The 16884-nt window shown below is 43.5% G+C and overlaps 1 protein-coding gene across 1 annotated transcript in view; it reads left to right on the top strand.

Annotated features, from left to right (window-relative positions):
* Positions 1 to 8397: 8397 nt before the first annotated feature.
* Positions 8398 to 16884, top strand: part of LOC145416968 (uncharacterized) — a gene marked incomplete at its 3' end in the record, with an annotated part of 16146 nt that continues 7659 nt past the window's right edge. The window contains exons 1-2 of the mRNA XM_080285815.1: positions 8398 to 8498; positions 16519 to 16607. Of these exons, the coding sequence (XP_080141941.1) occupies positions 8496 to 8498; positions 16519 to 16607 (92 nt within the window). The remainder of the gene's footprint in view (positions 8499 to 16518; positions 16608 to 16884) is intronic.

Below are 16884 nucleotides of genomic sequence, written 5' to 3'. Positions count from 1 at the left end.
TTCGTCAGCCTGTCTCTCCACGTGACTCCACAGGCTCCTCTTAAATAACTCATTTCCACCGCTCTCACTCTTGACTTGTGTCCTTCCAACAATGTCCAAGCTTCACTTCCGTACGTTAGAGTTGGTATCACAATACTGTCATGTAGTAACTTTTTCACTTCCATGCTCACTTCCCTGTTTCTTATCACTGCTTTCAAAGAACCAGCAACTTTTCTTCCCTGCTGTACCCTTTCAAGCACTTCACCCTCCAAACCTCCATCCTTACTCATCACACTGCCCAAGTACTTAAACGTACTCACATTTTCCAATTCCTCACCATCCAACCTCGCTGTACATTCACTGACTTCACCTCTCTCAAAGACCATCACTTTACTCTTCCCTACATTCACCTTTAGATTCCGTTTCTTACACACTCTCTCAAACTCATCCACGAAGCCTTGCAGCTCCCCTTCGTCTTCACTCAACAACACAGTATCATCTGCAAACAACAGTACAGGGAGTTTCCAAACACTATCCTCTCTCACCAGGGCCACTCCAACATCCACTACCCTACCTTGTACCTCTTTTATTACCCCATCCATGTACAGATTGAACAACCATGGAGACATGACACATCCCTGTTTCAAACCAACTTTCAAAGAGAAAAATTCACTTAGTTCACCATCCACACGCACTGCAGCCTTCGCACCATCGTACATACTCTTCATAGCATTCAACAACTTCCCATCTACTCCATATATTCTTAACACTTTCCACAATCCTTGTCTATCCACCCTGTCATATGCTTTCTCCAAATCCATGAAAGCCGTATACAACTTCTTTCCCTTCTCTAGAAACTTTTCCACTAAAGATCTAAGAATGAATATCTGATCTACACAACCTCTTCCCTTCCTAAAGCCTCCCTGTTCTTCTCCAACTAATTTCTCTGTTCTTTCTCTAACTCTCTATAAGTATCCTACCATACACTTTTCCTATTATACTAAGAAGACAAATGCCCCTATGATTACCACACACTTCTTTTTCCCCTTTTCCTTTGTACAAGGTAATAATTATACCTGACTTCCAATCCTCCGGGACTCTACCTTCCTCCCAGGCCAAGCTGCACATCTTCCACATCCATTCTACTACTATCTCTCCACCATGCTTCAGCATTTCACCACACACTCCATCAATTCCTGGGGCTTTCCCCGATTTAACTTTCTTCATTGCTTCCACAACTTCTATCCTACTGATTTCTTCCTGTCTTCTCACCTCCCTCCTCCCAGCCATTCCCCAGCCACTTAAACTCGCATTACTTCCATCCTCAACGTTCAACAATTCCTTAAAGTGTTCTCTCCATCTGTTCACTTTTTCTCCCTTCTCCACTAGTAATCTACCATTTTTATCTTTCACTCCCCTGCTAACTTCACTTCCATCCTGTCTTACTCTTTTCACTTCTCTCCAGAACATTTTCTTACAGTCCCTCCACTTTACACTCAAATTCCTTCCAAATTCCTCATCCACTCTCTTCTTACTCTCTCTTACTAATCTTTTCACCTCTCTCTTTCTTTCCATATATATTATGATGATGATGATGATGATGACGATGATGATGATGATGATTTTTAAAGGTGCATTCCTGATAGCAGCAGCATCCACCCAATTCAGTCGACATGAAAGGCTGACGGCATAGATTTTACTGTGCGAAAACCACGGGATTCTTTTTTTTTTTTTTTTTCAGATAACCACACTGATCCCTTCCCGGCCCAGCGCTTAAACACACTATTAGCCATTTCACACATTTCATTTAAAAGGTAATATTCACAGTCACCTGGAATTACCGAGTTCAGTGCGGCGACCTCATGCACATTTTGTTGTTTTAAAACCTGACCGGTGAAGGATCTACCATCTACTCATTCGATGTAGCGCTACCTTTAAGTGATCATATACCGAGCGACAAGCCAAGTTTCTCATAGCCCAAGAGGCCATTTAATCCGCTAAATTGACGCCTGGTGTGGTTGGTTAAGGCCCTCAAAACTGATTCATATAAAGGTTTACATCTGGGAAATGATTGGGCTCAGTGGTCACAATGGCACTCAGGGTAGAGAGACTAGGCACTCATATCAAATGTTGGTACTAAGCAGCCTAGTCTCGGGCTCTTACGCTCCTGCGGGGACAACAAAGAGTGAATAATGGATAAAATAAATACCATGAGATTGCAAAGAGGAAGGCAAACCCCAGATTTTTCACATCATTACTGAAACAAATGACAGACATAAACTAAGCCTAACCTTTCTGCTTCACTGGTATCATTGCGTTTGGTAAATGCATTGTGGTTTGGCCATGTGGAGAGGATGGAGAGCATGAGACTAACGAAGAGAGTGTGAGAAAGGTGGAGGGGGGAAGGGGGAGGCCGACGATGAGATGGAGGGATGGAGTGGCGAGGTATATGAGAGAGGGGGGGTGAACTGAGGGGAGGGAAGTCAAATGGAGGGGGACAGGGCAACATGGAGGCGATTTGTCTGTGGCCACCCTTACGGGATTACGGTGTCTGACAATACATAGATAGACAGTAAAGTGTTGTGCAGTGTGATCATTTCGCCTATACCTACACGTGCTATAAAACTGCCACTTACTAATTAGACGCTCACCTACACTCTTGGGCACTCAGGTTTGAACCTCTCACAGTCGGGATAACTCTAGTTTTCTCTTTCAGTACACCAGACAAACGATTTTATTACACTGGGAGTAAGTCATGGCAGTCTGAGTCTTGAGGGTGGGGGCTTCTTTCTCCTCTTCCTCCTCCTCCTCCTCCTCTTCTTCTTCTTCCTCTTCTTCTTCCTCTTCTTCCTTCTTCCTCTTCTTCTTTTTCTGCTTCTAATTTACTCTTGCTACCTCCAAACGTTTTTACATGCTGACACACATCTCAGCCTCTTACTCTCTCACTGACTCACGACGTATGTAAGGGATCAATTGTTTTAAGTAACCGAGTTGTAGTCCATTAGTTTTCTTAGACCATTCTCATCCGATTTTACGAACCTAACTTAGTGAAAATGCAAAAGGTCAGCTGATGAGATGATCAATATTTTTGGTCAAAATAATACGGAAATGTCAATGTCACGTGGTATGGTTACCTTAAAACAGTTCTGATCCGATTTTGATTAAGTTTGGGATTAGGGTAAGACTAAAATGCAAAGGAAGTCGATTTTGAGAAGACAGTCAGTCAAAGGTCAAGGTCACATGACAGTCAAAGTTCGACCCACGTGGGTCTGTGTGAACAAACCAGCCGAACAAAAACTGTTCTGATCACATTTGGACAAAAATTGGTGGAAGGGTTGAGGCTCAGCCAAGGGGATCACCTACTGTTTCTGGGAATAGACCGAACGTCAAGGTCACATAGCAGGGTTAACTTAAACAGTTTTGATTTGATTTAGATCAAACTTGGTGGGAGGTTTCAGGGCATGCCGAAGATGATTGGACTTGGTTTTGAGAAAAACCAGCCAAAGATCAAGATCACGGGGTTAGGTCAAACCGCGACCTGTGTGTGTTGCTGTGCACCTGCATTTGCTCTATGTCCGTCAGCATGTGACATGTTTTACTGAACTACTTTTAAAATAAACAAACTTTTCAAACTGGATGAGTCAGATGCAGCCTGAACGCTTTTAGTACGACAAGCCTTTTCCTAGCAGAATAAGTTCGTCTGATTGCAGAAAGTGTGAACTTCAAAGAACGAACACGAAATCCAGGGAGAGTATGACCTTAAGCTTCTGATGTCCTGACTAACCTCACGTCAGCAGTGCCGCGTGGAGGGCGAGGGAGGGTGAGTGGGAAGAGGAGAGGAGGTGAGAGGGAGGTGAAAGGAGAGGGGAGTGAAGAGAGGGTTGGGGAGACAAGCAGAGCTGAAGAAGTGAAGGGGGGGGATGTAAGAGGGGGGTGAGGAAGGGTGAGGAGGGAAGAGGAAACGTGATGAAAGGGTGAAGCAAGAGGTCGTGTGAGAGCGGACTGTGGGGAGAAAGGCGAGGGGAGTGAAGAGAGGGTGGGAGGAGGAGGAGGAGGGAAAAGTAACTTGAGGGGAGGGAGGCGTCAAAACAGCGGTGGGTGGACATAATACCTGGCCTCTAACACGTACCGCCACTTTATCTATCTCTATCTCTCATCTGCATCTTCACGTCTTATCTCGCACGAGGCAGAAATGGACTTCCCGTGTGTGTGTGTGTGTGTGTGTGTGTGTGTGTGTGTGTGTGTGTGAGAGAGAGAGAGAGAGAGAGAGAGAGAGAGAGAGAGAGAGAGAGAGAGAGAGAAGCGCACACACACACACACACACACACACACACACACACACACACAACTGTTTATCTTGGCTGATCAACTTGGGTCTTTGTTTGTTTGCCTTGTTTTCTTCGCCGAATGACACAGTAGGAAAAGATGTGGCCGCCTAGACTACAGGTTCCGACCCAGCCAGTTCTTGGTAAAGGACGTGTGTAATCTTTGCAGGCCCAGGACATTTTGGTGCTACCAAACTGTGTGTGTGTATATATATATATATATATATATATATATATATATATATATATATATATATATACACACACGAATATATATGGAAGGGATAAGGCAAGCCTCCTAGCTGTGGGGGAATTAATGGTAAAAATTGGCGGCAGACGCCAGATACTTAGCAGTGGTGCTCATCCCCATACCTTCGTCTTTTAAACTTCTGGTGGGTTATTCTCCCACTGTCTTGGGACACAAGGCCACTACATCATCTAGTTGCCAAAGTCACCTCCCCTAGTTGTTGTCTTACGTACAGATTTCACCCACCAACCCACATAAGGTGGCTGGACACCTGAGTCCCGTGGTGCCAGCTGCCCACACCAGGATTCCAGCCCTGGCGCTATCAGGTGCCGTAGGGCCGGCGTCGTCGTAGCTAGAGGTGTTAACTAATTGGACACAGCCAGGGAGGGGTTCATGAACATTATTATATAATCTCTCCACTTCAAAACTTCTATCCTAACGAGCAAAATCGTCAAAAGATGGCAAGAATTAAATATAAATGACGTCCTCGGGGTGAGCAGGTCATTCATGCTGGCATATAAACAACTCTGGAACTGCCTTCGTCTGCCAGTATTTCCCTCTGCCTATGACCTGCAGTGTTTTCAACGTGCCCTAATATTCCAAAGCATCTCTAAATGAACGAATCGTTATTTTGGCCCCCTTTTGTTCCACTTTCCTGGAAACAGCAACCTTTTTTTAGACTTCCATCCTTTGACTCTTTCTTTTTTGTAGTTTATAAAAATACGGGGATTCTGTAATGAACCCCCTTGACTCATCGACGACTTAACACATCACGATTTTATTGGACTTTTGGGATTTAATGGGGTCTCCAACTACACCCTAAGGACGACGATGGCTCTAGTTTTTTATCTTAGCTTCACCCCACTCGATCCCGCAGAGCTTGAAGGAGACACGTACCGTAAAAAATATATATATATATATATATATATATATATATATATATATATATATATATATATATATATAATCGCCTGAAGGGGAATAACAACCCTCTCAGTATTTTGGTGATTTTCTTTTTTATTCTTGCTACTACCGGATGATTTAATTCACCTGTAGATAAGCTTCTCGTACTGGAAGTGTTAAAATCCTCTCAACTACGACGGCCTTCACGTACAAAACTACCTGGTCGAAGCTGAAGAGGGTGGGTTGGGAATTATGTCTGCATCTGTATCAAGCCTAGAGTAATAGCCAGAAGTAACCCGTCCCCCAGGCCGGCCGCGTACGAACGGGGAAAAGGTGTCTGTAGTGGGGGTCGGGAAAGTGGAAGTTACATATGAAAGGACATACTGCCACCACCCACTTCAAATAATCGCCACAGTTCGAGAGTATGGCCCCATATTCACAGCACACTACAATGGGAGACGAGCGCTCTACCACTAAGTTATCGTGTCTCCAAGAAATATGTAGTAGTAGTAGTAGTAGTGGCAGTAGTAGTAGTAGTGGCAGTAGTAGTAGTAGTGGCAGTAGTAGTAGTAGTGGCAGTAGTAGTAGTAGTAGTAGCAGTAGTAGTAGTAGCAGTAGTAGTAGTAGCAGTAGTAGTAGCAGTAGTAGTAGCAGTAGTAGTAGTAGAAGTAGCTTTAGCCACAAGTTAATCTGACATGTGAACCCATTGGGTTTTGGCTGATGCTACCCTTTTCCGGCAGTTCACCATCCTCCTTACTGGGGATAAGGAGGGAGTTAAGGGATGTTTGTATAACCAGGCAGTCGTGCCGCCCAGTTATATCGGTACGGTACCACGGCATGCAGGTGTCCCTGACGAGCACCGTGAACTATGCAGCTACCTGCAGATACACAGGGGGTAAATTTTGTTCATACCATCAACGGGTCGAGACCAGGGGGGAAAAAAAAAACTGAAATGACTAACCTTTTCCGTTTTGCCTCAAGACCGTGTAGTCCAATTATCTCAGCTTCGAAGAATTAGCGGTATGTCAGTAATGTGTCAAGACGTCGGAAATGCCTGATGTAATGCTATATCAGTGTGACGTGGGAAAAAGTGGTTAATCCGTCAATCATAACTGTCAGTCTGGAGATCCCGCAAGTATCCCTTCTCATCACCACACTTGCTTACCAACTGCACATAATTGCTTTATTAGGTATACTCTTGTTTTCTGAGGAGCTAAAGGGAATATTTCAAAGGGGAATAGTTCACATCTATAGCAGAGGTCAGATTCATAAACAAGATCAAGTCAATGGCGTAACTACAGTAAATTTGTTTTCCCCGGTGAGACAAGAAAAGGAGAGTGCAGTATTCTCATGTCCCTTGTACCTCCTATAAACAAAAATCTTGACCATGAGAAGAAAATTAGAGCAAGTTTATGTGTATTTTATAGCAGAATCACGTCCCTAGTTCTTCCTGCAAAAACAGATCCAAGTGCCGACAGGGAATCGATCGTAATTTAAATTATTTTTGAAAATTCCATAAGTAGCATATACATCAGAATTCACAGTTTGCCTTGAGAAGCCACTGTGGTACTGTACTGTATTTAACCTGTTCACTGCGATGACGTATTCTAAATGTTATTAAAGTTATTTCTAGGCTGTTGTGTTCACCTAAGGGGAGACTTTTCGAACTAGAGGTTGCTTCGTATACGTGTAAAAGGCGCGCACAGTACTAAATGTCTTGCGCAGTACTAAAGGTCTTGTGCAGTACTGAAGGTCTTGCGCAGTACTAAAGGTCTTGTGCAGTACTGAAGGTCTTGCGCAGTACTAAAGGTCTGGCGCAGTACCGAAGGTCTTGCGCAGTACTAAAGGTCTTGCGCAGTACTAAGGGTCTTTGCAGTACTAAAGGTCTTGCGCAGTAATGAAGGTCCTGCGCAGTACTAAAAGTCTTCCTGAAAATGAACTAAAGCGTTTGATGGAAGTCGGAATGAGAAATACAGGTACGTCATCGGGTTGAAGGAGTTAATAATTCATGAGGAGGTGGACGATTCAGGTGGTTTCTAGGAAGGGGGTGATTGCTCCTCCCCCCACTTTCCCCCCCCACCCTTATGTACACCTACCAAAAAAATTATCGTTACCTCGGGGTGCGATGAACTCTGAAATGATTTGTAAAAGTGAAACTGTGTTCATTTGGTACTGGTAGTAGTTCAGAACCCTTGGTCCTTATGTCAAATTGTATCACACCACAAGGGAAACGAATATTTTTTTTGTGGGTGTACTCCCCCCTACCGCGAATAAGCCGCCATTTTGCTCGTATTACACGCACTGTTTAGGCCTTTATTTACAAACTATACAGAATTAGGTACGGGGTTGTTTAGATGGATTTTTAGCTCGGTTGGTCTGCGGAGAGAGATGACAAGGAACGTAAGACAAAGGCAGCTAATTACTGTGTGTTGTTCTGAGAGAGAGAGAGAGAGAGAGAGAGAGAGAGAGATAAAACCCCCTCAAATACCAAACAACCCCTTCAGTGTAATGTCGCAAGCCTGTTTTTTCGGCGATTTTTCCCACTGTAATCCCTTATCTATTTTTTGCCTCGCCGTTAATCTCCAATCCACGGAAGGGGAAGTTCTGGGACGAGAGAGAGAGAGAGAGAGAGAGAGAGAGGGGGGGGGGAGAGGGAGGGGGATTTCAGAGTAAGGAGGGTGAGTGGATGGGGGCTGAGAAAGGTGAGGGAGGGGAATTTCAGAGGAAGGCGGGAGAGGGGAAGGGGAGGAAGAAGGGAGAGAGGATGGGGAGAATGAGAGAGAGAGGGGGGATGGGGAGAAGGAGAGAGGGAGGGGGGATGGGGAGAAGGAGAGAGCAAGAGGGGATTGGAATACGTCACCAAACCGTTGTGACGTCATAGCCATGGAGTGTATATAAAGACGGGAGGCGTTGGCAGAGCAGCTCACTCCTACACAAGTCATAGATCTCAACGCACCGTCTCCGCCAGACTCACTTCAGTTCTCTTCCTACTGGCTAGACACAGACTGAGAGCAAGCAGAGAGAGAGACCAGTTTTTGTTTATGGTAAGTAACAGGACGCTGATTCACACACACAATCGCGATCAATTCCTCGTCGTAACCTTCACCACGTCAGTGCATCGACACCGCCTAACATACATCAGTTTTGTCTCTCCTCCGATTAAATACCGCATGGCAACACAGACAGAGGGAAATTAGTGCTTTAATTATGGTACGTAACTGTGCCCGCTCGTGCAAAAGTCCCTTAGTCCCCTCCCTATCAGCAGAAAGGAGGATGGTGGACTGTGGAAGGGCTGTATCGTCCATGGTTCACGTTCGGATAAGCCTGAGGTTACAACTATCACCTGCCCCTCGGCTCTAAGTCATGGATAAGTTACCCTTCAGGACCCGTAGAATCATGACTTGAACGTGTATAGCAGAGCTGGCCCGGCCAAGCTAGGTGTGTGCACGGTACTTACATACTTGGAAAAGGGAAAGTTTGACCTGCAGTTCACCGGATTTACGTCCAGATAAGCCTGGAGTAACAACAACAACAACAACACTTGCGATCCAATCCCATTCATAGCTTTTTCCACGCAGTAAAGGAAGGACCAAAAGATCTAGTTGCAAAAATTGATTACCGTACCTTAAGAAATATGAAAAAGCAGAATGCCAAAAATAATAACATTCATTTCAAGATGGCTGGACACTGCGTTTTAAGACCCTGGCTGTCAGATACTAAGGTTTGTAATTTTTTTCCCCTGATTGCGTCAGTCGACTTTGTCTGGGAAACCTAGCGCTGATGGGAAAAATGTTTAAGTTAAAGTTCTGAATACAGGTGACGTTACTCGTGCTACTACGAAACTGTTTTATTCTAGTTAGGGAAAGGCCTCTTGTATGGAAGACTTTGCTCCTGTATCTACCCCATCGAAATCCAAAAATCTTTCCTCAGTATGGTCGTCAAGAAATGGCACCAGGAAAATGAAAAATACATCCCCAGACTAAATGAGGTGAACGCTTTGGCTGGGAGGTAAGAGCCTCGTCATAATTCAAAATAACGTCAGACGATTTTATCCAGCTGAAGTTTGTCTGCCGCATACGAAGAAAAAAAAAAGTAAGAGGCAGAGGAAAAGACAAATAGAGGGAATTAGCTTCTGTCCTCTCGCCGCCACTGCTTTTTTTCTCCATGGACTTCAGATGTCAGTGTGGTGAGTGCAGCGACCGAGAATGAAAAAAAAAAATGACTTCACTTGGCCTTTGGTTCCTTCTTCCTCGCATAATAAAAAACCCTGTCATTATGTCCTTTTTGCTTTAACTTGGCCGAAAACTGCCATCTCTCCATCTTGAATACCGGGTTGTAACAAGCGATTGACACGAGAATATGATGCCAGTCACAAAGAAGTGCTATGGAAAGGTTGTAGAGCAGTGGCCTTACCGTACCTTTTTCCGCCACTGGCTGCGTAATATAAGCTGCAAAAGGACGAAAATCTGTGCCAGGTTAAGGTGAAAAGATTATTGTGTCTGCTGCTGCCGATTCACCACACTGATATTCAAAGTTGAAGCAGAGAAAAGCGGGAGAGGCGACTGGACTTTCGATGCCGACTGTACATAAGGGATGGATTTATTTAAAGAATTAGAGTATATTCTTCCCTTGAGACGTATTCTAAGTGAAACAGAAGATTTCGTAACACCTCTTGCTCAGCGATTTATTGTCTACTGCACCTCATTATGAAATCACTTGCATTTCACTCAAACACCGTAGATAATAATATTGATAACATACGAGGTAGTATTAACAAGCATTATACAAAATAAATAGCTAAGAAGCTGTGCTACGAAGCCTCTACGCCATTTACAATATGGCCCCATGTCTGGTTCTTTCTGTAAATACAAATACCTGAACAGGAAAATTCTGGCAAGTTGTTTTCAGATGAAAATCTACGCTTCGCTCACGCCATATTTCAATACCAGGTAAACAATGGTGGGATGGGAGGCTTCGCAGCTACTCTTGTGTAGTGATTTATACTCCATATCTTAACATTCTTTTATATCGTTTTAACATCAACACAGTGATAACGAGGGGCGCCTTCACGTGGAGGCATCGGTATGACCGGGCAGTGGAGCTGCCCGGTTATACAAACGTCCCTCAGTCCCCTCCCTATCCCTCAAAAGGAGGATGGTGGCCTGCATAAGGGCAGCTTAAGTCTGCAGTGCATTGGGTTCAATTTTAGATGCTCCTGGGGCTGTCATTACTACTACTACTATCAACATACTCTGCATCATGTGTGGAGTAATGATCAGAATAAAATCACTCAAGAGGTGTTACAAAAATGTCACCACGCCACTTAGGATACGGCTCTAAGCTTTAAAACATCAGTGCAGACGCCTTTGTTATGCAAAATTTCGTCGCTTCTTCCACCAGCGTGATGACTGGAGGCGTTTTTAAGGTGTGCAATAAAGTCCATATTTATTCATTTATCTTCGCTTCTTTCGGACGACAAAATCTACTCCACCGAAATCAAGATGAAGAGGCAAGAAATCATCCTCAGGTATCTTGATTTTCATTCAATTTTGATCCCGGTGTTTAAATCCTATATAGTTCTTCCACAGCTGACTCCATCTGCCTCCCGGTGAACTGTTTTCACTCTACCTTTTCACCAACACTGTAAATACACAATGAATTTACTGTTTAACGAGGTCAGGCTCAAACTCTGAGGCATGTCACGATGAACTGATCCTCACAACTCCGTAGGTAAGCAACGCAACTCGATGCCACGGATGATTACTGAAAGATTGAACAACAAGAACTGGTGCCATGGTATATACTTGACCGTTTTTTGCTGTAGCCCCAGGTTAATCAGGACGTGAACCCGGTAGACTGCAGACTGATGTTGCTTTTCTGAATTCCACCAACCTCCTTTCCTCTATCACCAGAAGATTTGCCACCACGTGAAAGCGTCTCTCTCTCTCTCTCTCTCTCTCTCTCTCTCTCTCTCTCGAACCTTTCTGACCTCAAGTAACACAAATATCTCCACTGGTCTTTAAAAATCGTAAGTGTTTTATTATTACCACTAAGTGTGTGTGTGTGTGTGTGTGTGTGTGTGTGTGTGTGTGTGTGTGTGTGTGTGTGTGTGTGTGTGTGTGTGTGTGTGTGTGTGTGTGTGTGTGTGTGTGGAGCTACGAAATACGCCAATCGGCCTGAAATGACAAGTAACACCCACCGTTCACGTTACTCTTGTTATTTCCAAACGATATTAGTCAGTTTTGGAAGATGACGCAGACTGTGACGGGGTTAATGGACTGCCTCTAGCCTCTCACTGCACATGGTATCTCCAAATTTAACAACGTCGTATTGGGGCAGCAAGAACAACATGTAAAGTAATATGTCATCGAACTGAAGGAGATTTTCACTATACGGAGGAGACGTCTCTTCTACGCTAAATCGTCTGCCGCCAGCAAGAATACAGTACCGTGAGACAAAAGCGGTAACTGCTGTAGGAGGAATGATGACTAATTCCAACTCTTTCACTACAAGCTGCATCAAGACGAGTATACTAAAAATAAAAGAAAGAAAAATGTATTCATACTTCAGGGGTCAGCAGAGACCTTGGCCAGCATTTTTGTCCCATATGAAAGCTACCTAACACCTTTTCTTGAGTTATTTATTTTGCTTATTACACTTTACTATCCTCCCCTGCGTTACATAAATCCATCTAATATTGCATTACTTTGCACAATGAAAGAAAAGTATTCGGAAGCGGAATGCTAATCGCCCGCCAGAATATGCGGTTGGCCAAGTCCAAGATTTTGGTCATATCTTGATACCCTGACGGTTTCATGTTGACAGTTCAAGCCATTCATGAGATATAATGGGAACAGATACACACACACACACACACACACACACACACACACACACACACACACACACACACACACACACAGAGGCAGGCAAAAACATTATTGCTCCGCCTTCTAAAAGCGGACGATAACGTATGAGAGGATATTAATCAACCATATCTAAAAATAAATCACTAAGAAAGAGGAGCTAGGAAGCCTCCCCAACCTATGAGAATACGGGTCCTTGTGTAACTTTCTAGGGGATATTTTAATCTGAAATAAATCGTGTGGTAGTGGCAAAACACAACAGACAGCTTCGTGGTTGAAGTGTTTCTGAATGGGACACTGATGGTCTATAACGCATTTCCCGTAATCTGGCAAAGAGCCCTAACCCCTATCAGTTTAAATGACGGCCAGATGTAGCCGTATTGGAGGATAATTTGACTTGCAACCAAGAAGACTCATTCTAATATTGTGACTGAGGCTCGACAAATTTCCTTCTACCTGACAAAGATCTCTAACCCTTTTCAGCTTAGATGAAGGTCAAGTGTAGTGATACTGAAGGTAAATTTGACTAGTAACCAAAAAGACTCATTCCAACAGTGTCGCTGAGGTTTAACAAATTTCGTATTACCACAACAGGGCACTAAAATGATGGGAGTGGTACAGTTCCGTCAGATGAAAACAAACTGACTATAGTGACTTAACCCTCTGACTTCGTAGGGAGGGTACCGGTGTACTCTCACCCGGCGTTAACCAGGGGCCGGGTACTCGAACATATTTACGATCCATTCCCTGTCACAACCATGATTTGTTCTACAGGAAGGACGAGGAAAGGTCAATACAGGGATTTGTACGTATTTCTTGTCCTTCCTACAAAACATAGCTTCGAAAAAAAAGAAAAATATGCGGTTGCGTTGTTCTGCAGGAAGGAAAAGGGGAATGTAGGTTTTCCCCATGTCCTTAGTTCTTCCCACACACACACACACACACACACACACACACACACACACACACACACACACACACACACACACACACACGTTACGACAAGGAATCGATCGTAAGTCTGTTAGGGAATTCCACCCCAGAACAATATACTGCACCAAATTTCTACCAACACTGAAAGGAGCAGAGAATATTTTTATCCATTGTACCCCTTGAAAGCTTTTTTAAAAATCTTATTCTGGCTACCTCCAGACGATTGTATTCAGCTCAAGTAGGTTCTTGTTTTGAGAGCTTAATAATATATCTTTTTTACTTTACCTTGGCCTAAAAGTGGCGTCCCTCTATCTTGAATGATGCGATGAAATAACTCATTAACACTTAACACTAGAATATACTGCTAGTCACGAAGAGGAGCTATGGAAAGAATGTAGAGCTGTAGTACTGTCTTTTTATATCACTGAGCTCCAAGAAATAAGCTGCAAAATGATGAAAAACCTGGGCCAAGTTAAGGTAAAAGAACTACAGTTATTAAGTGCGAAAAGTCACTCACAAAGCTGAATGAAGTCGACTTGAGATGGCAAGAATAAAGTAATAAATATTTCAACGGCCTGAATAAAATCGTCTAGTAAGGATTAAACACATCTTTGTGATTTGATGGGGTTGTTTAACATGCCGGCAAGGGTAAGGATCTCTGTGCTGAATAATGCTGGAGAGGGAAGCCTTCACGTGATAGCACCGATATACCCGGCCGGCTCCTCTGCCCGATTATAAAGTACCCCAACTCCCTACCCACAAAAAGAGGATGGTGGACGATGAGAGACGTGCAGTGTCAGCCTGCAGTCCACTGGTTCACGTTTCACATGAACCTAGGTCTACACATGCTACTGCAACTCTGCGCTGCGTAAAACTACCAGGTATTAATCAGAATATAACGCAGTATCAAAGTTCTGGCTACGATGTGAAAGGGTCCTCTTATTTTCATGTTATAAACAAACGACATTATTCAGCTTAAGAGATATTTACCTTTAGAGCTATAGAGATGAGTCAGCCTTCACTAACCCCTTCGCTACCAGGGGACTCTTCCTAACCTGAATGAAGTCGTTCGAAGTAGTATGAATATAGTAAAAAGGAATCACCGTACTTGTAAATAAGGCGACAAGAAATAGGGCCTATAGCACCAGTGCCATATGTGTAGCACGGTTTCTCTCTCTCGCTACGAAAGGTCCTTCTTGGGGTGTAGAGGAGTCGTTGGAGGGTTTACTTTCAGTGAGTTGAGTAAAGGCAAAGGTATTTTCATTCTTTCACTGAGGGCATTACTCCTCTTCAATCCGATGACGTATTTTTATAACATTTTGGCTCTATCTACCCCCCCCCCCGTAATTTGAAAAGTCTCACAAGCTTAGAATAAAATCATCCAGTAAAAGCAATAATACAGGATGGTCCGTAAACAGAGCTCCACTAGAAACTCACCTGGTGGTATTTTGTGTGCTGAGGAGACGGCTGAGTATGCTGGTGTGGGCGTGTGGTAGTGGGTGTCAGAAATAAATAGATGATACAGGGTAGACACTGATAACTCTGACTGAGGCGTCCCCGCAACACATGAAAATATCGCCCGGCATAGTGAAAGCTGTTTGGGGGCCACCCTGTATATAACCTACGACCTCGGACTGAAGGGGTTAAACCAACGCGGTGTGGAAAAGCTCCCAGTTTTTTTAGACAACTTGTGAAGACCATGATGGTAGACTATTATCTGATTTTTCTGTACCGCTGCTGACTACACTGTAATGTGGGATGCGGATTGGTCATACCTACCAATTATAGGCGTTCTATGGTGGTACGTGTGGGTGTCCATCATCCACTCACTTCATGTGGTGCTGCCTACTTCTTCACGTTTTATCATATTTTCTGTGTCTGTCTTCCTCTCTTCCTTTTTCTCCCTCCCTCCCTGATACTGTTTGTTACTCTTCTTTGAAGTCTGGGTGGCTCTACACTGAGTGACAAGCCAAATGGTTTCTTGTAACTCAGGAAACCATTTACAACGCTGGGTGGTTACCATATAGCTGGTCAATCCGACAGACTGGGGTAACACAACAAGAAGAAGAACAACAACAGATTTTCTATAAATGGAAGTCAAAAGTTTGAAGTATTTTTACACCTTCGTCTTATGAATTGTAAAATCGCCACTTTTCCCAGTGAACGTGAAAAGCTTTATTTCAGGTAGTTTGAATAAAAGGTGAAATACGCCGTGGAATAACCAGTTTGGTTCTTTCTGAGCGCGGTAAAGGGTGACAAAGGGACATACTTAAGTTTTGCTGGGATCGTCTCGAAAATGTTTGATATATATATATATATATATATATATATATATATATATATATATATATATATATATATATATATATATATATATATATATAAAATGGCCTGATAAACAGTATATCGGTTCTAGCTATTAGGCTACTTACATGTTATATCCACTGAGGAGAAGAGAAAGGGGGGGGGATCCAGCCAAAATAAATAGCAAAAAATAAATGGATACGCCACTGATGTGATCTTTCACTAATATCTCATCACTCGCGACAAATATATCTCGTCCCGGGTTTTTCTTAAGCATTGTACAAACATCCGCCATTTACCGACACCTAATGCAAGGTAGGGAAGTGGTGGCTGAACGATTAATCCCTTCAGTTCCAGTACAGAGTTTAGGCTATTCTTGCTAAGGACAACGATTCTTCTCGGTGAACGGGGAATTTTTCGAAATGGATGGGTTAAATTTTGCTATCACAAATCCCTTGAAAAAGGGTCTTCTTTTCAAAGCTAAAAATCGTCTGTAAACAACCAGAACAAAATGAAACACGGCGTAATCGAGAGGAAGGGGTTAATGACTTACACGTGCCCTCAGTTTTCTATTTTGCTGCACGTCTATTTCTGACGCTAAAAGGGGAAACGGTAAATTCTCTTGATGCGTGTTGTTACTCGGGGTAATCACGCAGCCGCATTTTTAGTGGCCAGTAATTATTCCCTTAACCTGAAACACTAATGGTTGCATGATATTTACTACCCACATATTACTGAACGTCAACAGCACACACACACACACACACACACACACACACACACACACACACACACACACACACACACACACACTAAACCAGGCCACATTTATGTTAATTTTTCAAAACTGATGGAGAGGGACGCCTTCACGTGGTGGTACCGATATAACCCGGTAGCCAGCCTAACCAGTCCTTCACCTTCTCTTTCTCCATCACGCAGTCTTCTTTTCTTTCCCCAACAGGAGGTGCCTAGCGTGATGAGACTCCTGTTAGTGGTGGCCGTCTGTTGTGTCCTCTTGGCTACTCCTATCTACGCCAGGCCCCCACACAGGTAAATACACTGTCATTTATATATGTATTTATTTAGGCTTCTGGCTATTTTTCCTCTTGGTGGCTCTTAAGTGCGTCTGGCTTTCCAACAGGTTAACATACTAAACAATTATTTATTTATGTTGTTAGCTAGGTATTATCCCTCTTGGTGACTCCTATCCACGCCAGGTATCCCAACAGATACACCAACGCGTTGCTTCCAGTACGGCACGGTGTGAGGGGGGCACAAGTAACAAAATTAAATATGGCTACATTTTTGTAGTTCAAGTTCGTGTATA

Source organism: Coenobita brevimanus, chromosome 108 (assembly GCF_032717465.1).
Source record: "Coenobita brevimanus isolate Jiangsu-jjx chromosome 108, ASM3271746v2, whole genome shotgun sequence".
In the NCBI taxonomy this organism is placed as follows: domain Eukaryota; kingdom Metazoa; phylum Arthropoda; class Malacostraca; order Decapoda; family Coenobitidae; genus Coenobita; species Coenobita brevimanus.
The sequence above is the reverse complement of the archived record's forward strand: the minus strand, read 5'-3'. Positions and strand labels throughout refer to the sequence as shown.